At 45.9% G+C, this 22,847-nt stretch overlaps 1 protein-coding gene across 4 annotated transcripts in view; it reads right to left on the bottom strand.

Moving 5' to 3' along the window:
- Positions 1-498: 498 nt before the first annotated feature.
- The window catches only part of TNFRSF1B (TNF receptor superfamily member 1B), a 42,442-nt gene continuing 20,093 nt past the window's right edge, over positions 499-22,847 (bottom strand). For 2 of the 4 annotated variants that reach the window (XM_083513126.1, XM_083513127.1), the window contains exons 3-10: positions 19,731-19,859; positions 16,353-16,502; positions 12,892-12,985; positions 11,358-11,545; positions 9,371-9,448; positions 7,380-7,417; positions 5,146-5,386; positions 499-4,007 (exon numbers count right to left, since the gene is read on the bottom strand). In XM_083513126.1, coding sequence (XP_083369252.1) covers positions 3,718-4,007; positions 5,146-5,386; positions 7,380-7,417; positions 9,371-9,448; positions 11,358-11,545; positions 12,892-12,985; positions 16,353-16,502; positions 19,731-19,859 — 1,208 coding nt within the window. In that variant the 3' untranslated portion in view covers positions 499-3,717. Of the gene's footprint in view, positions 4,008-5,145; positions 5,387-7,379; positions 7,418-9,370; positions 9,449-11,357; positions 11,546-12,891; positions 12,986-16,352; positions 16,567-17,861; positions 17,943-19,730; positions 19,860-22,847 lie in introns of those variants that run through there. The other 2 variants (XR_014528406.1, XR_014528407.1) reach the window with 2 other exon arrangements.

Below are 22,847 nucleotides of genomic sequence, written 5' to 3'. Positions count from 1 at the left end.
TTGTAGAACGGCGTGATAGAAGTTGCGCTGGCTGAGCTCAGTTTGTTAGAAGGGGGCGCTGATAACGCCAGGGTTCCAGGTTCGATCCCCGTATGGGACACCTGCAACCTGCATATTTCTGCGGGTTGGACAAGGCTCTATGCTGCCTTTGGCTGAGTATTCACTTCAAGCCCTCCAGCATGTCTCCCATGAAAATAGGGGCGGTCCTATTCCATAATAATAATAATATTTATACTCTGTCCATTGTAGTGGACTGAGCCACTCTGGGCAGCTTCCAACATAGGTAAAAAAGTAATTAAACACGAAACATTAAAACTAAACTATACAGGGCTGCCTTCAGATGTCTTCTAAAGGTCTAGTTCCTTACTCTCCGATGAAAATAGGGACACTGTGATGTTTTAAAAATTGGGGTTTGGCTTTTGCTGCCCAACTCCCCATGGGATTCTTGGGTCCCCTAAGTCAATGATCCATGAGAGAAGAATGGATGGAGACAGGAACCAGTGGAAAGCAAGGCAGATGTTTATTTTTCTGTTGCAACAGAGTTCCCGTCTTTCCTTGCAAGGAGACAAGAGAGACCCTGAACAAAAGTATGCAGGAACCTTTAAAGACTTTTGACATTGCCCAACCCCTTTAACTAAAGACCACCCCAAAATCATCATACATACATCATAGGAGACAGTCTACACCAGGCATGTCTGAAAGTCCATTTTGTGGGTCTAATCCGGCCTGCAGGTCGCTAACAACTCGGGTAAAATTGTAAAAAAAACTCAAAAACTTTGGTCAGACCTCACACATGTTCACTTCATCAAATCTGGCCCTCTGAAAAAAGTTTGGGCACCCCTGGTCTACACAGAAATCCTCTCTGCCAGGATAAGGGTCACTGATTGCATTACCTGGGCAGCCTGGCCATTCTTTTGTGATGGTTCATACTTTAGTTCCTGAATCCACAGGCTCACCCTATTCATACACAAGCCCTTAAAACAGGCTTTGTAAGCAAAAGGACAACGGGAAGGCTTTCCACATTTGCCTCCCTTACTGCAGAGGAATATTTGAGGTCAATGGGAGAGTCCAAATGGCTTCAGGATTGCTCTATTGAACATGGTTTATATATTTAGATATGTGTGCATTTATGAATGGTTATTCTATATTTGAGGCCTCAGAATTCTTATAATGCTAAGGAAAAGCAGGAGATTCCAGGATCAAATCAGAAACCGGGATGGCATCTGTAAATCTGGGACTGTTCCTGGAAAATAGGGTCACTTGGTGGGTCTCGTTCTGATTTGTTTATGAGATTATGATAACGGCAACGATGATCAGTTGGACTTGTTACCCGAGGTTTCCAAACAACGCCAATTTTAAAACAAAATGCATTGCATAATACAAAGATGAAGTCATATAAAGAAGCATTAATGCTTTTGTAATTCAAACAGCACACATGCACTGAACGACAACAGTAAAATAACAATAAAGACATAAATCGGTTCAGCCCATCAAAGTCCTGGTGGAAAAGCCAAGTTTTTGCTTGGCACTGAATAATGCCAGGTAGACCTCACATATGACAAGGAGCAGTCATCCTGATTGGCTTGTGGGCTCTTTATAAGTCTTCCCATTAGTCATTTGTTTGCCCCATCAGTTCCAGGTTTGTTTGCACTAGGGCAACAGAGCACAGGTTAAGCCCCCTGCTTTCCACTGGTGCTGCCGAGTGCCCAGTTTTACTGCCTCCCATTACAATAAATGGCATGTGAAGATCTGAGTGTGTGAAGATGTGAAAGCCACTCAAAATTACCACACAGTCAGATTTATTTAGATGTAACATAAAGCGATAGATCTGCATGTCCCACCTGCTGGGTTTGGGTATTTTGGCCTGCATGGAGAGCACAGGGCCAACAGACTGGCAAAAGCTTGAGGGTTGTTCCTTATAAGTCATACCAACAACAACAAAATGGTTATGCTATGCAAAGCCTCGTTTCATTTCACAGGGGTTTTCAGCTGTTGCAGGCTCTGCTTAACTTCCCTGAAAACGGAACTCTCCATTTATCAGCCACTCAAGATGCTTCAGAATCATAGAGGCAGAGGAGTGTTGGGTCCTTCTAACTCAGAACTTCCTGCGCTGAAAAAAAATCAGCTCTTTGGGGTTTCAAATAGGAGTCCCTCCCAGCGCTGCCTGGAGATTGAACCTAAGACCTTCTGCATGCAAAGCAGGTGCTCCTCCAACACAACTGTAGGATCAGGAGAGACCATTTGAAAGGCAAAGCAAAATTCTTTTTTTCTCCAAGGTGTCTCTCAAGCAAGCATCTTGTAAGGGAGGGAGAAAGAGTCAAACACTAGCAATTGAAGCTTTCTCATGCACAGATGACTAAAATTCCCTCTTTTTTATTTTTATAAAACTGCTTCCTCTCCCCACTCAGTGATATATTACATTCTTTTCTTTATTTATTACAACAACTGTACACAATTACATAAATGGAAAAGAATGCTGACTAAAATTCTGGAAAACTATACTGAATGGGGAAAAAAAGTTTTGAAAAACAAATGCATCATCCCTATTGAACAATGGAAACCTATTATGAAGGAAAACATTCTTTGCAATCAAACTGCAGCTATCTTACAGGCCTGGGCCTCTGGAAGTGTGACTGAAAATCCAGTCTTCTGCTTAAATTGGATAACTAAGCCACCTTTTACCAGGTCAGATCCAGCTCAGTATTGTTGACACTGACCGGCAGCAGCTCTCCAGGGTTTGTGGCAAGAGCCTTTCCAAGCTACCTGAGTTTGCCTCGGACCTTTAGGGAACAATGCATGTGATCTGCCACTAAGTTATAGATGCCCCTAATGACCACAGGAAGCTGCCTTATACCTAGTCAGACCATTGGTCCATCTACCTCAGTATTGTCAACACTGACTGGCAGCGGCTCTCCAGGTTTTCAGATGGGACATTCCTAGCCCTACCCAGAGATACCAAAGATTGGACTTGGAGCTCTTTGCATACAATGCATGTGCTCTATATACGCTCCCACAGGAAGCTGACACTTATGGTCAGACCATTAATCCGTCTGGTTCAATATGGTCTACACAATGACTAAAGTGGCCCTCCAAGGTTCCAGACAGGGGAGCATTCACAGCCCCATCTGGAGATGCTGGGGACTGAACCTGGGACTTTCTGCACACAAAGCACATGGTTTTCCCACAGAGCAACATCTCTCTTCCAGTTGCTAAAAACACAGGCAGCATTTCTCCACTCCCTGGGCAGAGCTTGTCTGGGATTTGACTCGATGGCCCTTGTGGTCTATTCCAACTCTATGATTCTATGATTTGAACCTGGGACTTCATGCACCCTAAGCAAAAATAATACACGTAGGCCAAAAAGCAGGAATGGGGCAAACTAGGGGGTGATGGAAAGAAAAAGGTGGGATGGAGGCATAGGGGGAGGGGACACATTTTGTGGTGGCAACTGGGCACGGAATCAGAGCACCATATCACTATAGGTGTAATTTTGGGGCAACGTGGTGATCAACACATTCCAAAATCTGCATCTTTAGTCACCGACAAATCCTGGAATTCCAATACTGTACGTATATTTCTCACAAAGTTTGTTTTCTTCCCCTTTTGTATATTACTAATTAAGCACCTGAGATTCTCTAGAACCCTTGACGGGCTTGTGATCCATTTGTAACATACAAAAATGCTGTGCCACACTCAGCGAGTCTCCACAAGCCTCCCTCATGTAGCCTTCATGCCCACGTCTTGTATGCTCAGGGGAAGTGCCTTCCCCAGGCTGTGGTCAAACGCGTCCATATTGTCCTCAACCTCTTCCGCAATCTGCGTCCCGCTCTCATTTTTCAAGGGGCTTTCCTCCTTCGACAGAGGAAGGTCTTCTGCCAAAGCGCAGTCTCTGGAATTGGAGGCACCCGAAGCATTCAGCAACTGGAATGGCAAGCTGTGGTCCGAAGTGTTACAGATGCTGACGGTGCAACTGACATTGACGTGTGTTCCTCCACTGCCGGATTGCTCTGTTATTAAAGAAGAAGAAGGGAAAACCAATTTATAGCTGGCACTTTATTCCACGATAGCTCTTTTTTGTGCATCCTGGTGCATCTTGACTCTGTTGGAGGGGCTGCCATGTGGTTGGTACATATAAGCACACATGGTGAGACTGAAATTTGGTGGCTGAAAGGTGGCTGAATTTTGGAAGAAGGTGTTTGCTGAAATCGCTCTGATACCTGCACAAACAATTACTCCATCTTTCCACCTGGTGCTTTTGAGCCTGTACGTAGAAACAGAACTTGTATCGCCTCTCGTAACAGCAGCCCAGGGTTATACTGCATTGCCAAATCCTAATAATTTGGATTTGGAAAAACTTCTGTGTTCTGTTTATAATATGGTTTGGGGTGGGGGATCTATCTTGTTAATAATTTGGATTGTTGGTGTTCTAGGGTTTAACAAATTACCTTTATTGAACGGATAGCTCACAGACTTTTAGTGTCTAAAGGGCAGAGCTTGAATGACCATTTTTAATATATACAACATAATTTTATTTCTTACACAAATATTGAGGCACATGGTGGTTACTCAGTGCCAGCAATACATACAAAAGTCTGGTTTGTTTAAAACTATATAGAACCTTTATTCTCAATAATGATAGAACTCACAAGGGGAGAACACTTTTATTTTTCTATACAGTGGTACCTCTGGTTACGAGCTTAATTCGTTCCAGAGGTACGTTCTTAACCTGAAACCGTTCTTAACCTGAGGTACCACTTTAGCTAATGGAGCCTCCCGCTGCCACCACGCCACCGGTGCGCAATTTCTGTTCTCATCCTGAGGTAAAGTTCTTAACCTGAGGTACTACTTCTGGGTTAGCGGAGTCTGTAACCCAAGGTGTTTGTAACCTGAGGTACCACTGTATCTTTATTATTTGTAAGGAGGACACTCTATTGTCCCTTTGGAGCTGCACTGGACCTGTGCACTTTTGTCCTTCCGTGCCGTGACACTTTCTGCTTTATATTTTTGACTCTTTGTTTTCTTTCTTGCTATATCTGCACTTTTCTTTTGTAACTGATCAATATACCTATTTAAACCACACTATTATTGGGCAACTGATAAATGGAATAAATGAGTACAAGTAGCATGCTCAGGGGAGTTCCTTACTTGAGTTTGCGCCGCTGTGATGCACACAGGTATTTGATGGAGAAGATCTTTGTTGAGTCCTCTCTGTGTCGGTGCTTAAAGTGCCCTCGCTGCTGACCGCGCTGCTTTTCTCAGAGGCCGGTGGGCTATCTAAAGACCCGCTGCTTGAGGCGGAGACCTGAAGGAGATTCTGCTCCTCCTGCTGCAGAGCGTTGGTGTCCTGATGCCAGTTGGTGGGTGCTTTTTCGGGACATGAAAACGGCTAGAAAGCAATGAAGGACAGAGGTGTCAGAGACACACCGACTTTGTGTTCAAGTAATTGACCATCAGCAAGTGCCCCTGACTGAGTTTTCATTTTTAAAGAAGTCCTCCTAAACAGAAAGTTATGAGGCAAAATGTGCAAGTACCTTTCAAACAATTTATGTGAATTGAGAGTGGTCGTGATGTAGCCACCTTGTGTTTTTAGTCCTGTTATGTTTAGCCGGCACCAGTATGTGAGAGAGATCAATATTATGTTATCTCCACAAGCAGAACCAGCAGCACATTAAAGACATTCAATGAAACAAGACGCTTGAATTATTCCGGAATAAAGTCTCTGCGTAAAAGGGTTGGGGGTGGTTGTCTCTCTGATTTTACGTTATGCCATGATCCCTAATGGCGGCCTTTTTGTGTTATGCCCCGCCACACCATGGCAGCCATTTTGCGGCTGGCACCTCCAACACACACACAACATTTGAAATGTGCCCACTGGTTCAAAAAGGTTGGTGACCCCCCAGTGCAGAGCAGCGGCGTAGCGTGGGTTGTCAGCACCCTGGGCAAGGCAAGTAATTTGCACCCCCTAACCCGGGGCAAGGCAAGTAATTTGCGCCCCCTAACCCCTAACCTGCCGCCGCTGCCAGCTTCTTCTTGCTGCTGCCTGGGCTGGTCTGGTGTGGTTCTCTCCTGCGCTCAGCGCTGCGCTGGGCGGCCGCTGCACTGTCCCTCCCCCAGATAGTCCCTCGCTCTCCGCACCGCACGCCTGGCACCCCCCCCCCCCTCCTCCACAGTGGGCGGCGACCCAGCGGCTCGGATCGGATTCGCACAGCCAGCACTGCAGTGAGAGAGAGTGAGTGAGCCAGGTAGGGGCAGAGAGCTGCGAGTGCGAGCGTGCCCCCCCGATGTTGCGCCCGGTGCAGCCGGCCCCCCCTGCACCCCCCACACTACGCCACTGGTGCAGAGTGGAGGAGTTGTAATTATCTATATTCACCTTTGCCTGAGTATTATCACTGAATACTCTAACCCAAACTGCAGGCCACAGTTAATATTTAGCTGAGGGCTGATGACCAGACAGTCATTGCAGAAGCTAGAGTGCATTTCACAGGGCCAGGCATCAGAAGCTGGCATTCTTGGTCAGTTGCTGAGAGATCCACACCCCAGCGGGGGGATGATGGGATATATTTTGATGTGAAGGGCCAAGAGGTTGGGAGAAAGCTGACTTGGACCATACTGAGCTATATGGACCAAGTGCTTTTATTCAGAGTGGACCCATTGACATTAATAGAAGTAGATCCACAGGTGCAAGGACGTTGGGATACCCAATGGAGTTTACCCTCCATCTCCCTATGTGCCTCCCTCAATCTGTTATGGGGATTCCCCCCAACTCACCAGAGCAGATTTGGGGACTGCAAAGGGAAGGAGTAGGCAAGTTTGGTTGGGCAAGCAAAAATCCCATTGCTTGCAAATCTATTTCACTGCATATGGTCCAACAGACCAAAGTTAGTCATCTCCATTAGTTCAATGGGCGTACTCTGAAAAGAACCAATGTTTGACACAGCCCTAATGGTCTGACTTTGTATAAGGTAGCTTCCTATAACCTCCACTCTCTTCTTATTTTTATTTTAGTTTGTTGTGGAGGAGGAAGGGAAAGGAGATTGTTAGCCGCTTTGAGACTCCTTAAGGGGCGTGAAAGGCTGGATATCAAGTCCAAACTCTTCTTCTCTTCTTATTATTATTAAGAATTTGCCTCAGGAAGGTTTTGATAGTGCTCCAAGGCATTACGGGGTATTAAAATGGTTCTATATGAGAAGCACCATGTAAGGCCTTATGGGTAATTAAAATGGAGGATGCCTCATGGACTCTGTAACCTGGTGCAGTGGAGATTTGCAGAGGCGCACTGGGGCTGCCCACAGATGCTGTCTGTGGCACACAGGGAGGAGTGTCCATGCTTGGTATAGTTGGAGATGAAAATACAAGATTATAGAGAGGCTGTCACTCACCTGTTTTTCCTTGGCAAAAGGCAGTACATAAAGGTGGCCTGCCAAAGAGAAAAATCACAAATTAGAAATTAACCTCCCTTCATGCAAAACTAGTTCCTGCAAAAGCCCACAGAGGGATGGATGAATTGTCAATTTCAGTTTCTCTCAGCTTCTCATTTCTTCCCATCTTTTAGCTATAAACCAGGATAAGGACAGGGAACTAGATCCATCTTTCCTCAACCCATGTGGGCAACTTTGACAGTTGGGCTGGGGCTGCCCACCTGACAATCACCTGATGTCACAATGTGGCCACACAATACTTAGCAAGCACCGCTATGGTCACTGGTGGGGAGCTGACAAGCGGAGATCTATGCATTGGAAGATGCCCCAAAGGTGTAGCTCTTGAGACACAATTATCAGAATACTTCAACTACCTATGCCAATTAGCATTGCATGTGCCTAGAAAGAGTTATAGGAATGGTCAGTTCATATCATTTAGAAAAACTAACCTATTGGACCCATTCTCGGTAACCAAATTGTACATAGTAATTCTCCCATAACTGCTGAAGGAGGCCAATTGGGTCTAAAAGCCTTTGACTAAATTTGTTGCTATTCATTGGTCATGTAAGTATTTTGATCAGTCTCAGACACAAACAGAACAGGTTAAGTTGTCATTGTGTTATCATAGTGATTTTCTCTGTTTCAACTGCATGCTTATGTTTCCACATTGTGTTAAAGTTGTATTTTATTTTCTTATAATATTTAGAAACATTTTTTTTCCTGTTCCTACCCAACTTAAATCTTTGAGTCTTGGTTTATATCATGGGGATGGAGCATCCTTTTATTATGTTGCACAGTTACTAAGAGAACATCTGTTCTTATCCATTGGGCTACCTGGTTTTCTGTGCTCCAAATTCCAAGAATCTGGAGCTGTCCAGCAACATCCGTTGTCATTTATTGGAAGCTGGTGTGTTCACTGCCGCTGGGAGCATAGCCAAGATGCCGATCTCATTCTTTTCTCTCATTTCCGGCTAAGAGCTCTTGCAAGATATAATACTGTCCCCTCCAGAAAGTTGGGAAAGAGAGAAAGCTGGGGCAGCAGGCAGCCAGAGTATTCTGAAGCTATGTAAGTAAACTCTGGTAAGATCACTGAGACGTAGGATTGTACAGTTGGAAGGTACCCCAACGATCGTCTAGTCCAGCCACTTGCAATGCAGTAATAGGACAGAAGAGTCTAGGGTTGCCATGCCTAGTGGAAAGCCAGCAACAGAGAGGAATGGAAAGACAGGCAGGAGAGAACACTGTACTAGGGGGTATAAAGAGTTGAACTGTATAATGGAAGACAGGAGAGAACCCGCTGTATACAAAACAAAACAAACAAAATGGGGGCTTATAATGCCAACAAAGGTCCGTATAGTTAAAGCCATGGTTTTCCCAGTAGTGATGTATGGAAGTGAGAGCTGGACCATAAAGAAGGCTGATCACCGAAGAATTGATGCTTTTGAATTATGGTGCTGGAGGAGACTCTTGAGAGTCCCATGGACTGCAAGAAGATCAAACGTATCCATTCTTAAGGAAATCAGCCCTGAGTGCTCACTGGAAGGACAGATCGCGAAGCTGAGGCTCCAATACTTTGGCCACCTCATGAGAAGAGAAGACCCTGATGTTGGGAAAGATTGAGGGCACAAGGAGAAGGGGACGACAGAGAACGAGATGGTTGGACAGTGTTCTCGAAGCTACCAACATGAGTTTGACCAAACTGCGGGAGGCAGTGGAAGACAGGCGTGCTTGGCGTGCTCTGGTCCATGGGGTCACGAAGAGTCGGATATGACTAAACGACTAAACAGCAACAACATAATGAAAGAGAGGACAATGGATGACTTTGAATACGTTCCCCACCAGGGGGAGCTCTGAGTGCAAGACACCACTAGGGGTTCTGAGGCTCTTAGTCAGGGATGCAGCAGCCATGATGTGGTTTAGTTATTTCCTCAGCAATTCTTCACACGTCTCACCTTTTTTCCTCAGGACAAAGCAGGCACAAGTCCCTCCGATCAGTGCAAAGATGGCACATGCCACTCCGGCCACCAGACCTGGGAAGACAAACGACGACAATGCCAGGAACCCCAATGCAAAACCCAGAAAAACACAACTTCCAAAGCATTCCAATTTCCGTCTGGAAAACACTAGGGTTTTCAGATGTCACATTTCTGGAAACTTTGAAGTGTAATGGGTGAGGGGGGGAGTCAGTTTCAAAAATGTAAATGATGGGAGAAATCAAATTTTATGCCACCTTATCAAACCTAGACTGGACTTCAAGAAGAAGGGTCTAAATCTGAGTCCTCAAAATTAGCCAAGATGAAATGTCTTTTTTTTTTTTTTTGGTCATTCTGTTGTGGATGACGTAGTAGTAGTAGTAGTAGTAATAATAATAATAATAATAATAATAATAATAATAATAATAATAATGGTAGTAGTAGCAACCCTTAACATTGGTTTTTTTACTGCACTTCTAAGTGCTCAAAGCACCCAATATGTGTTATCTAGCTGTGATCTTTTATTTGTTTATTTCCTAACCAGTCTTCCCATGGCAGGTTTACAGCAATACAGTTATAAAAGCAGTTATGCAATCAAACGGTTACGAAACAAAGTACAACAGTCCCAACCAAAACAAGAGCAGGGGTTCTGGATTTCGCCAAAAGTGATGGGTCCCCGAAACAAAACACCTTAACAGTGAAAGAGCAGAGCGAAGAGGTGCGTCTGTAACACATGACAGAAGCCGGATGCACCTCTGTAGGGAAGGAGTTTGCCTTTAGGGGCTGCCACAGAGAAGGCCCCCATCCTGGGCTACCTTTCCCCACATTCCTGACCATGGCAGCACTACCAAGAGAGCCCCCTCTGCAGATCTTAACACCCAAGAAGACCCTTAGGGATGGAGGCAGAAGTCCGACACGGCAAAGTTAAGTTCTTTTCTTCATGGGCCATTTGAAAATTGATGAGGGCCATGATGGACCATATAATGCTATTTTTCTGCCCCAGGTAGCAATTGTAATGTGTTGTGCTGTAGTCTTTCCTTGCTTCTTGTCCTTATTTTCATATATTTGCTTCCTCCTGCTAATTCTTCCCAAGGAAGGATCCAAAGGGTTATTTAGCCCAACCCTCAGCAATGCAGGAGTCACAGCTTTAGAATCCCTGACAGATAACCCTCCATACTCTGCTAAAAAACCTCCAACGGAGAACCCACCACCTTCCTAGGTAGTCTGTTATTACACAGAAACATAGTATTGTAGAGTCATAAAGGGCCCTAAGGATCATCTAGTCCAACCCCCTGCAATGCAGGAATATGCAGCTGACCCATGCGGGGATCGAACCTGCAACCTTGGCGCTATCAGCACCATGCTCTAGCCAGCTGAGCTATCCAGGCCCCCTCAATGGTTGAGATGCATTCCTTTGACACAAGCTGCTTTGAGCATGATTTTCTTTGTGGGGGGAAAAACTATGAACAAACTACAAACGAATGAGTCCATCCCGACCCCTGCCTGGAAATGGCAAGTATTGAACCTGAGACCTGGCACTGCGGTGCTGTGTCCCCATCTCTAAAAGAGGAACGTGAGCCCAGCTCACTCTGTACACCTGACCATTAGGTCCAGTCGTGACAGAATCTGGGGTTGTGCGCTCATCTCACTCTATAGGCCGCGGGAGCCGGCATTTGTCCACAGATAGCTTCTGGGTCATGTGGCCAGCATGACAAGGCCGCTTCTGGCGAACCAGAGCAGCACACGGAAACTCCGTTTACCTTCCCGCTGGAGCGATACCTATTTATCTACTTGCACTTTGACGTGCTTTCAAACTGCTAGGTTGGCAGGAGTAGGGACCGAGCAATGGGAGCTCACTCCGTCGCAGGGATTTGAACCGCCAACCTTCTGATCGGCAAGTGCTAGGCTCTGTGGTTCAGCGCCACCTAGAAGTTAAGTTAATTCCCCCGCCCCCCGCAATGCTCACCAGCAATTTGAGACATGTCTGCTGGAGGCTGTTGCACAACCGTCTTCCCTGTCGGACTCCTGGTGACCAAACGACTCTTTGCAGTGAGTGTGGTGCGCAGAGGAGTTGCCACGGTGCCAACAGGCGCACCGAGATCGCTGCAAACTGCATCATGGGTGCTGTTTCCGGGAGTGATTTCTGATTCACAACTGTGAGGAACCAACCAACCAAACAAACAAACAAACAAACAAACGGATTAGAAAGTGAAAAATCCGGCAAGAACCAGGAAAGTGTATGCTTATAACAATTAAACCAATCATAGAATTGCAGAATTGCAGAGAAGAATGGCAAACTAAGCTGCTGGATTATGCCGAAATGGCAAAACTGACCGGAAAGCTCAGGAACCAAGAGGACCAAAACTTTAATAAAGAATGGGGAAAATTTATAATTTACTTGAGAGACCACTGTAAGCAGATGAAAACATTAGCAGGATCCCAATAGCACTTGTAATGTAGAAAATACTATGGACAAAATGGAGAGACATAAAATTTGGGTGATGAAATAATATGCAGTTGATAATATTTTTTGATAATAGGGCACATGGATGGGAAGGTGGGAAGTCTAGAGATTCTGAGAAATCTTTAATCATGGATTTGTATTTTGTATTGTTATAATTCTACACTTGTAAAATCAAATAAAAATTATTTGGGGGGGGGGGAAAGAATTGTAGAATTGGAAGGCACCCAAAGGATCATCTTATCCAATCCTCTGGAACCACAGCTAATATTTTTTAAATAATACTAAACTTTAAGGCACCAACTAGTGGGGACTAAGGTCACTGGTATAGCAGCTGCTTTGCATGCAGAACGGCCCAGGACCCAGTCTTCCCAAACCTGGAATTATTATGATTAAAATCTGTGTATCGCCCTTCATCCAGGGATCACTGGGCAGTTCACAACATAAAAACACAAAACGAGAACTCAAAATACATTTTAAAAAGCTAAAAACAAACACATTAAAAAGACCATGTAATGTTTAATCAGCCAAAGGCCTGGTTATAGAGGAATGTGTTTGTGTGCGGGACCTGCCATCTTTCCGCAGGGCCTGCAAGACAGAGTTGTTCCGCCAGGCCTTTGGTCAGGGCACAGCCTGACTCCCTCCTCTGGCAACCTGCACATAATTCTGCATAATTGGTTGCCATCAATTTGATTTAATTAATTTTATAATGGAATTTTTAGATTGTGTGATTATTTGACTGATTATTTTATTGTTGTTAGCCGCCCTGAGCCCGGCTTTGGCTGGGGAGGGCGGGATATAAATAAAATTTATTATTATTATTATTATTATTATTATTATTATTATTATTATTATTATTATTATTCTTAAAGATCACTTGGGTTTTGCATTGCCAGTAATTAAAGTCCAAGACGGGTCTGTGTACTCCATCACCACGAAAACCCACTTCAACTTTAAAGGAAAAGCAGGACTGCTAGCATCCTTTGCAAGGCTGCCACCTGTGTATCTGCATATTTGGTGGAGAGATGGGGCAACTTACATCCTGTGAGGCCTGCAGGAGGCGCTGTGGGACTCCACATCTGAAAATGTGCCTGGACCGCAGGGCACACATTCCACATCCCTATCTTCTGTGCCTACAAACAAACAAGCAAGCAAGCATTTTCAAAGAGTTCTGGTTAGTCACGTCCACGGAAACATGAGAGCGGAAAATGGCTCAGAATCCCAGACCCAGATGCTTTGAAGTTGACCTCCCAGAGGAACCACAGTTCCCAGGTTCCCAGCTCACTTTTTAAACAGAGATAGAGAGTGTGTGTTTCTTTTATATATATATAGAATTTTTATTAAATTTTCTGTTTTACAATTTAAAGTACTCATTTTTACATCCTTAAGATATCAATGACTTCCCTTCTTCTCTTTATAGGGTTCATTTTGCATATCATAAATCCCTGTATATTTTACAAAAAACTATACCATTCAGTATTCCATTATTACGTCCATCAAAACTTATTTACACTGTTGAATTTATCTTAATGCTGCCAGCATCTTCAGCTGTACACAGCTGTTTCCCATATATTCAACAGAGAGAATTTCTAGCATTTGTAGAAGTCGATACATGAGATAAAGGCCACATTCACACCATACATTTGAAGCAGTTTGACCCTTACTGTCCATAGCTGTCAACTTTTCCCTTTTCTTCTGAGGAATCCTATTCGGAATAAGGGAATTTCCCTTTAACAAAGGGAAACGTTGACAGCTATGCTACTGTCATGGCTTCCCTCCAAAGAATTCTGGGACCTGTAGTTTGTTAAGGGTTCTGAGAATTATTAGGAGACACACACATACCCCATTCCCCTCCCAGAGTGGTTTAACAATCAATCCCTCTTCATAGGGAATCTGGGGAGTTGCAGCTCTGTGTGAGAAATCTCCTAATAACTCTCAGCACACTTAACAAACTACAGGCACCCAGAATTTTTGGTAGGGGGCGGAGGGAGGAAGCCACGACTGTTTAAAGATGATGGCCCATGTTTGGATATTTGAGGGGTGCAACTTAGATGATGGAGCAAATGAGTCTTCCGTTGCTCCAGAGGGCAGCACCCATGGCGGTTCAATTATAAGAAAGGACACTTTGACAAAACAGCAGGAAGAGCTTCCAAGTGACATGGACCGTCTTACAGGAGAACAGACCCCCCCCCCACTTCAGAAGGTGATGGGCTCTCCTTAAATGTTTTAGAGCCTGGAATAAGCGCAGGAAAGTGGGGAGCAGGCTAATTTCTCACCTAAAATAAAGCAATGAGAGGAATAGCACCTGTACATTTCAGGTGGTCCCACGTGTCAGCTGTACTCAGAGCAGACCAATTGAAATAAACAGATCTGATGAACTTAATTGATTTCAGTGGGACGCAGGTGGCGCTGTGGGTTAAACCACAGAGGCTAGGACTTGCCGATCAGAAGGTCGGCAGTTCGAATCCCCGCAACGGGGTGAGCTCCCATTGCTCGGTTCCTGCTCCTGCCAACCTAGCAGTTCGAAAGCACGTCAAAGTGCAAGTAGATAAATAGGTACCACTCCGGCGGGAAGGTAAACAGCGTTTCCGTGCGCTGCTCTGGTTTGCCAGAAGCAGCTTAGTCATGCTGGCCACATGACCCGGAGGTTGTACACCGGCTCCCTTGGCCAATAAAGCGAGACGAGCGCCGCAACTCCAGAGTCGGTCACGACTGGACCTAATGGTCAGGGGTCCCTTTACCTTTTACTTTGAGTAGGACTTAGTTGGATACACCTTATTTAAAAGCGCTGCGATACCACTTCTTCGCTGAAGGATTTTAAACAGAGGTTGGACAGACATCTGTCGGGGATTCTCGAACCGTGATGCAGCGGGTTGGACTAGATGACCCCTTGGGATCCCTTCCAACTCGACAGTTCTATGATTCTACAACAGCACTCTGCCCACCTGCAGCTGCCAGCAACTGGCACCCAGAGGCCTAATTCTGGAGAGATCCTGCACGACTACAGTTGCGGCGGTGCCTAAGAACTCTTTTTGGACACTTTGGGTGTTGCAAAGTAACCTATAAGCTTCCCAAAGATTTTTTGTGTGTGAAGTTTAGCATTTCTTTGCCTGAGCCGCACAGAAGTTTTACTGGCTCTTTGCCACGCTCCAAATCTCTCCCTGCATTATCGGCCACTGCCCTTTCCCGTCCCTGTGTAAACTTCCCCTTCCTGCCAGTGAACTTTGCACAACAACAAAACCTCCTACAACATGCAGGTCAGAGATTGCGCTCCTTCGTGTTCCCAGCCTGCTCTGGCTTGGCTTCTTCGGCTTCCTAGCGCCTCATTCCTACCTGACTTGCTACCTGCGTCTCTCTGTATCTGCCTTGATTGCCTTTCAGGAATTGAGCTATGGAAGAGCCATAGCTCAGGGGCAGAGAATCTGCTTTGCATGCAGAAGGTCCCAGGTTCAGTTTTACAGAAAGAAGGTCAGGAGGTTTAGGTCATGTGGGTACAGCAACAGCGTTTACCCCCTGATATATTTCATGCAGGGATGGGGAAGCCTATGCCCTTTGAGAAGTTGCTGGCCTATAACCCCCATCATTTATTTATGTATAAACATAATTCAAATATCATTGTATCAAATATTATATATATATATATATATATATATACACACACACACACACACAAAATCACAGCAGTTTACAACAATATAAAAAAACCATAAACCATACAACCAACCCCCCAAAAAACCATAAAATCATAAAAATTTTAAAGCAAAAAGATTTTTTTTAAAACAAACATCAGTAGACTGTTGCGCTGGGGAATGTACTCTTAATTGCCTGGATAGGCGTGGCAAAATAAAAGTTTGCAGGCATTTGGCCTAGAAGGCGCTTGCTGAATCTCTAGTGGCAGGGTATTCCACAGGACCGGGAAAACGACACTTAAAGGCATTTTCTCAATGCCATCAAATGAGCCTCACCAACTCTGGGAACAACCAGAGGCGCTGGCCATTGGCCATGCTGGTTGGGGCTGGCGGCAGATGTAGTCCCTAAAGACCATCAATTTCCTATCTCGAGTCACACCAAAGCCAGAAGTTCACACACATGCCTCTCCATTCTCCATCCAGGTAAAAGTGTTGGACTGCAACCTGGGAGACCAGGGTTCAAATCCAGGGTTCAAGCCCAGCCATGAAGCTTGCTGGGTGGACGTGGCCCCAGTATCTTAGACTAACCTATCTCACAGAGCTGTTGTGATGATAAATTGGAGGGCCACATGTACCAATAATACTGATAGGGACAGATTCCAGCCAGGCAAAAGCCCTTGAGGAGGGTGCAGAGCAGGGCCGGTGAGGGACGTGGCCCAAGGAGGGTTTTGAAGGCCATTTTGAGAGGTCTAGGGGGCTGCACTCTGCCTGTTGGCCTGAGGTCCCCCACCTGCTGCTTTGAGACACCAGAAGACCCTTGTTTTTGTGTCTCTACCATCACCATTTATCCCCTAGGAAAGAAAAGATTTACCTTGTGTTGCAACTCCAAAGCCTTTTTGGCATTGCTGGTATAACTTGCACCATATGCAGGTGCCTGAATGGGCCAGGTGGCAGAAGTGATGAGGAGGACACTGGCACGATCTGTCTTGCATCCGAGTGCACTCCTTTGTTTGAACCAATCCTAATTTCAGGGGGGAAATATAAGACATTAGGGGGCTGTAGAATGGCAGAAGCCCAAGTCCTTGCTGTAAGAAGCCAATACTCAAATGCCTGGAGACTGGGGAGGAGGTGGTGGGCGAGGGGGACCATCCTCTTGTAGGGATTACAGGATTTGACTTAATTTGGTGGGTGTCAGGAAGTGGTGTTTTATGGGCTCTATGGAGGCCCTCGTATCTTTCCCTAGCTCAGTGATGGAGTCTCTGTTTTGCATGCAGAAGGTCACACATTTGATTCCTGGTACAGTGGTACCCCACAAGACAAATGCCTCGCGAGACGAAAAACTCGCAAAACGAAAGGTTTTTTCGTTTTCGAGTTGCCTCGCAAGACGAATTTCCCTATGGGCTTGCTTCGCAAAACGAAGCTTGCCCCGGGGACAGCGGGTCTTCTCTTTTGAAGCAAGGGGCGGCGGGGAGATCGCTTCTCCCCACTGCCCCTTGCTTCAAAAGAGGTCCGGGGGCAGCGGGAAGCACTTCCCGCTGCCCCCGGACCTCTTTTGAAGCAAGCGGCTGCGGGGAGATCGCTTCTCTCCGCAGCCGCTTGCTTCAAAAGAGGTCCGGGGCTCCCGGACCTCTTTTGAAGCAAGCGGCTGCGGGGAGATCGCTTCTCCCGGTGCTCCGAAGCGGGGCGGGGGGCGGGAACACCTTCCCCCACTGCCCCGCTTCAGAACAGTGCTCCGAAGCGGAGCGGTGGGGCGGGAACACCTTCCCCCACAGCCCCGCTTCGGAACGGTGCTCCGAAGCAGGGCGGGGGGCGGGAACACCTTCTGAAGGCTGGCGGGGGGCATAAGTCTTTGTTCCCCCTGCCTGCCTTCCCAGGGGCTTTTAAATCGCCCCGGACAGCGGAGAAGTCCTCCGCTGTCCCGGGGCGATTTTAAAATGCCGCCCGCCAGCATTTTAAGATTGCCCGGACAGCGGAGAAGTACTCCGCTGTCCCAGGGTTTTTTAAAATGCTGGGGGTGGGAAGAAAAGCCCTTGTCCCCCCCCCCCAGCCTTCAGAAGAGGTCCGGGGACAGACTGTCCCCGGACCTGGTCTGAAGGCGGTTTCCCTAGGAACGCATTAATTGATTTTCAATGCATTCCTATGGGAAACCGTGCATCGCAAGACGAAAAAACCGCAAGACGAAGAGACTTGCGGAACGAATTAATTTCGTCTTGCGAGGCACCACTGTATCTCCAAATAGGGCTGAGAGAGACCCCTGTCTGATATCCTGGCAAGCCACTTTCAGTCAGTGGAGGCAATGTCAAGATAGATGGACCACTGGGCTGACTTGGTATAAGGCAGTTTGCTATACTGACTATATCCTTGCTGAAATATGAGAGGCCTCATCAGTATTGGCATTCCACCGGCTCTTGAAGAGACATCTGTTCAGACAAGCATTCCCTGAACTTTTCAATCAAATTGCTGTAACTGTTGGAATTGTTGTTGTTTTTTTTAAACAGGTTGGTTTCATTTTATACTTTAGTAGTGGGCAATATTGGGTAATATGCATTTTCATTATGTGCAGATATTTTAAAATTGCAGCTCCTAGAAGCTCTCAGCATGCGACAGCAGCCACACCCTGTGAACGGCTTCGATTGGCTAGCTAAACCAGGGGAGGGCAGCTGATGGGTCTTAAACCCTCAGTGAGTTAGGGATTTCCCCTGCATGTGAAGACAGGCTCTGACAGATTGAGCAGACGCAACCAATACTGGGTCCAATGGTCAAGAAGGTGGTTTCTGGACATGCTATAGAGGGACGTGAGGAGCAAATGGGGCTTATCAACCTGGGAAGGTAGCCCATCTAGGAGGAGGAAAACTCTGACCCTAAACCTCTGTTACCTTGAAGGATATCTTCGTAAGAAGTAAAGGCTAAGGAGTAAACCCAGAGTAGATTCCCTAAGACGGCTGGATGGTACCAAAAGTATTGTTCTGCTTTCCTTTGGACCACATTGGTGAGGCCGAGACAGGGGTCTTGTCATCTGGGCAGCCCAGGATCTCCACAGCACTGCCCAGGCTTGTCTTCTGGGGAGGTCACGTCGGTGCTGCTAACACAGCAATTTGACTTCACCCCCAGAAGCTCACTCCATTGTCTCTTGAGGCAGACAGATGTCAACAACAATCCACTTAGAAGTCGATTTGGCATGTAAGTGGTACAGTGGTACCTCAGGTTAAGTACTTAATTCATTCCGAAGGTCCGTTCCTAATCTGAAACTGTTCTTAACCTGAAGCACCACGTTCGCTAATGGGCCTCCTGCTGCTGCTGCGCCGCCAGAGCACAATTTCTGTTCTCATCCTGAGGCAAAGTTCTTAACCCGAGGTAATATTTCTGGGTTAGCGGAGTCTGTAACCTGAAGTGTATGTAACCTGAAGCGTATGTAACCCGAGGTACCACTGTATATGAATTTAATAACAGCAATAATCGTTCAATTGAGGACCATGAGGCCTGGAATCTTACTTGATATTTACGTGGAGGGACTGTAGCTCAGTAGTAGAGCACATGCCTTGTGTGCAAAAGCTTGCAGGTTCGACCCACAGCCTCTCCAGTTTGGGCTGGGAATACCCCCTGCCTGAAACCCTGAGCTGCTGGTGCCACTCAGTATAGAGAATTCTGAGCTAGAAGGACCATTAGTCTGACTCTTTATAAGGTAGCTTCCTATTCTCCTAATCAGAGAAATGGCTTTTGTGGTATGAAAAGTTACATGACTTCAAGCAGGAAGTTACAGGACGTCTGCCAATTGGAAATCAAGCAGTACAGTGGTACCTCGGATTACAGACACTTCAGGTTACAGACGCTTCAGGTTACAGACTCTGCTAACCCAGAAATAGTACCTCGGGTTAAGAACTTTGCTTCAGGATGAGAACAGAAATCGTCCTCCGGCGGCGAGGCGGCAGCTGGAGGCCCCATTAGCTAAAGTGGTACTTTAGGTTAAGAACACTTTCAGGTTAAGAACGGATCTCCAGAACGAATTAAGTTCTTAACCCAAGGTACCATGGTATATCTGATCTAAAACTTTTGCAGGCACAAACAGTATTGAAAGCAGGTTTGCATCTAACTGCCCCAATACCATCACGGGTGTAAATCACTGCAAATGCATGATAAAAATGGTGTCTGGAAGGGGGCCCATAAGCATAAGGGACTTGTGCTGCATTATCACCTTCCACCTTCAGGGCCCTCACATTCAGGCTAGCAAGCTCCAGCGAGCTCAACATACCTGTTTTGCATGATGGCGAACAGCTGAAACAGAGTCCAGCTGCGCTCCAGACATCTGTATACGTCCCCTCATCACATGCTACGCACTTCGTGTCAGCGTTCTCAGTGCACTTTGCACGCACACGGGAACCTGCAATGCAAACAAGGGAAATATATTTGTCAGAGGATGAGGCTAGCAACGGAAATGGTTTTAATTCCACTGTAAGAGGAATTAAAAAGGGGGCCTCCAAATATCACTTGGCGTAGTCCTTTGTCAAGATTCTCCTACAACATTCCAGAAAAGCCCTCCTGTACCTTTGATTAGTAGATTCTTTCTTGAGGCTTCAGGGGCTGCAATCAGTTCTGTTTGCTCAAAGGCATTTCTTAATTCTTATAGGACTAGTCAGTTCCTATTACATGGGGGGGGGGGTAATTAATTTCCAATTCACAACCCAAACAACAATTCATTTTTGAATTTTGAAATTTTATGCTTGCAGTTTTGTAATGTCACAGTTGCACTTTTTAGAACAACAGTTCTGGAAACTAATAAATTGACCTCAATGCCCCACTCCCCAGCAGAAAACAGGCATGGTTTTATTGAGATGCAATTGAGGACCAGTTCAGCAATGCTATGGGATGAACATCAAACCAGGAGTAAGCTTCTAACAAAAGGTACACCATCACCTCTAAAAGCCCTATAGGTGCTTTGCCAGGCTGCACTGGGCTAGCAATGCAATTGCATTCAAAGTCTGAAAAATCACCATGGACCAAGTCTTTAAATGATGGAGGGCAACACAGAAGGTATGGAGATGCAGTGATGTGCTCTGCAACAGGGCATCATCTTTGCATGCAGAAGGTCCCAAATTCAATCTGTGGCACTTCCAGTTATAAGGACCTCTGCCTGGTCATTCTGTTTGGTTATGTCAAAGGTCTGGTCCTAACAGATTAGAGGGAAATGGCTAGATATTTATTAGCCGTTGCTCATGGAACAATCTGCTATAACTGAAAATAGATGAAGACTCTTGACTGTAGTGGGCAGTGTAGCCAACTAGGTTCTACTCAGAGTACAGCCACAGAAATTAATGCAGCTAAGTTAGCCATGCCCAGTAATTTCAATGCACCTACTCTGAGGAGGATTAACATTGAATGCAACCCTGAGTAAATAAAATTCCAAAAATACAACAGACTCGACAAGAATGCATTCTAAACAATATATCCCAGATATAGTAAAGGTAAAGGGACCCCTGACCATTAGGTCCAGTCGTGACCAACTCTGGGGTTGCAGCGCCCATCTCGCTTTATTGGCCAAGGGAGCTGGCGTATAGCTTCCGGGTCATGTGGCCAGCATGTCTAAGCCGCTTCTGGCGAACCAGAGCAGCGCACGGAAAACCTGTTCACCTTCCTGCCGGAGCGATACCTATTTATCTACTTGCTCTTTGATGTGCTTTTGAACTGCTAGGTTGGCAGGAGCAGGGACCGAGCAACGGGAGCTCACCCCGTCGCAGGGATTCAAACTGCTGACCTTCTGATCAGCAAGTTCTAGGCTCTGTGGTTTAACCCACAGCGCCACCCGCGTCCCTTTATATCCCAGATATAGATGTGCAATATAACTGGAAATATACTCTTGGTAGTCTTATAATTTTCTCCTCGTTACTACTATTGGCTTATTTTGCTGCTATTATATTTTGATGGTGGTTGTACCTTTATGGATTAAAACGGTAAATAATTTGAAAAGGGACCTCTGCCTAGAACCCCAAGGAGCTGTTGACAGTCAGCATGGAGACCCTAAAAGGACTGGATCTGTTCTGAGCATTTGCTAGATCACGCTTTTTCCACCACTGCTGCCCCTTTTATTTCTGTTTCATTTTAATGGGGGTTAAGGATAAGAGGGCTAGAGCCACTTTTAATGTTTATGCAGCATTGTTTTAACACAGCGAAAGCCACTTTGCAAGCTTTTCTTAAAATAAAATAAAAATTACTAAGAAGGCTGAATAAATTCAGTTTTAAATGAATGTATCCCCCCCCAAGGGTACAGTCAAGTCAGTTGATTCAGGATTCACTTGAAAACATTACATCAGTGGATTGGAATTAGAAGCCGTGCTTCCCAGAATCCAAAAAGACTGCAACAGACTGTGAAAAATACCACTGTTTTTGAGCTCTCTATCAGGGCTGGCTCCACCACTAGGGAGAGTGAGACATTGGCTTTGGGCAGCTGATACTAAGGGCTGCGGCACCCTTACTTCTAAGACAGCCTGCCCTGTAGCCCCTAAAATAATCTGTTGCATTCTAGAGAAGGGCACTCTCACCAGCACTGAAACAAATATTAGCTGCTATTTGGTTGAATTCTCTATATGGAATCGATGAGGAGGGTGGGTCTTTCACGGGCTGAAAGGTTTTCTTGGGCTGCCTCTGCTATGTAGCACACTGACTAAAACTACACTTTCCTGATGGGAATTGTAGTCCAGAACTTACGGAGATCCTCTGGGATGAATGAGGCTGGCACAGACAGTACTGCCTGTAACATGGATCAATACTGCAGCTCAGAATAGGGCAAGCTTCTTACGTTCTGTAGATCAGTATGCATTTAATAGACTCCTTTAGCGATCAGTGGAGCATATTTTTTCAATATGCGATGGCTCGCAGACTTTGCCATACATGCATTTATAAAAATCACACTTCCTTTTGTTTTTTTGTTTTTCTGGGTTAAGGGAACGTTCATATGGCAAAAGCTCACTGTAAACAGGAGGCTTTGCCCTTTAACTTCTCTTTTGAGTTCTCCTTTGAGAGCTTTCTGGAAGACACACTTCTGGTCACTGACTCCCCTGCAACACAGGAAACCCAGCTAATTTGCTTGACATTCACCACTTTGCAAAGCTCGCTCTCTTCCCCTGCGCGCTGGTTTCCTGCTTGTTCAGCCAAATTTTGGCAACTGGGGGAGGGGAGGGCAAAGACTTGCTTCTGTCGTAGAGTGCACATGGCCCAGAGTTTTGAAAAACTGGGTGGCAGGGGAGAGAACAGCTGGGTGGAAGTTAGGGACCCCTGGTGGAAGTTAGGGACTGGGCAGAGGAGGAGGAATGGTGGAGACCACCTCCCCAGCCGGACCCTTCCAGAGAAGAAGAAGACAGTTCAGAATTACAAC

The sequence above is a fragment of the Podarcis liolepis genome, assembly GCF_965112155.1.
Source record: "Podarcis liolepis genome assembly, chromosome: 7".
NCBI lineage: Eukaryota > Metazoa > Chordata > Lepidosauria > Squamata > Lacertidae > Podarcis > Podarcis liolepis.
This window is presented reverse-complemented; position numbering and strand designations above follow the sequence as displayed.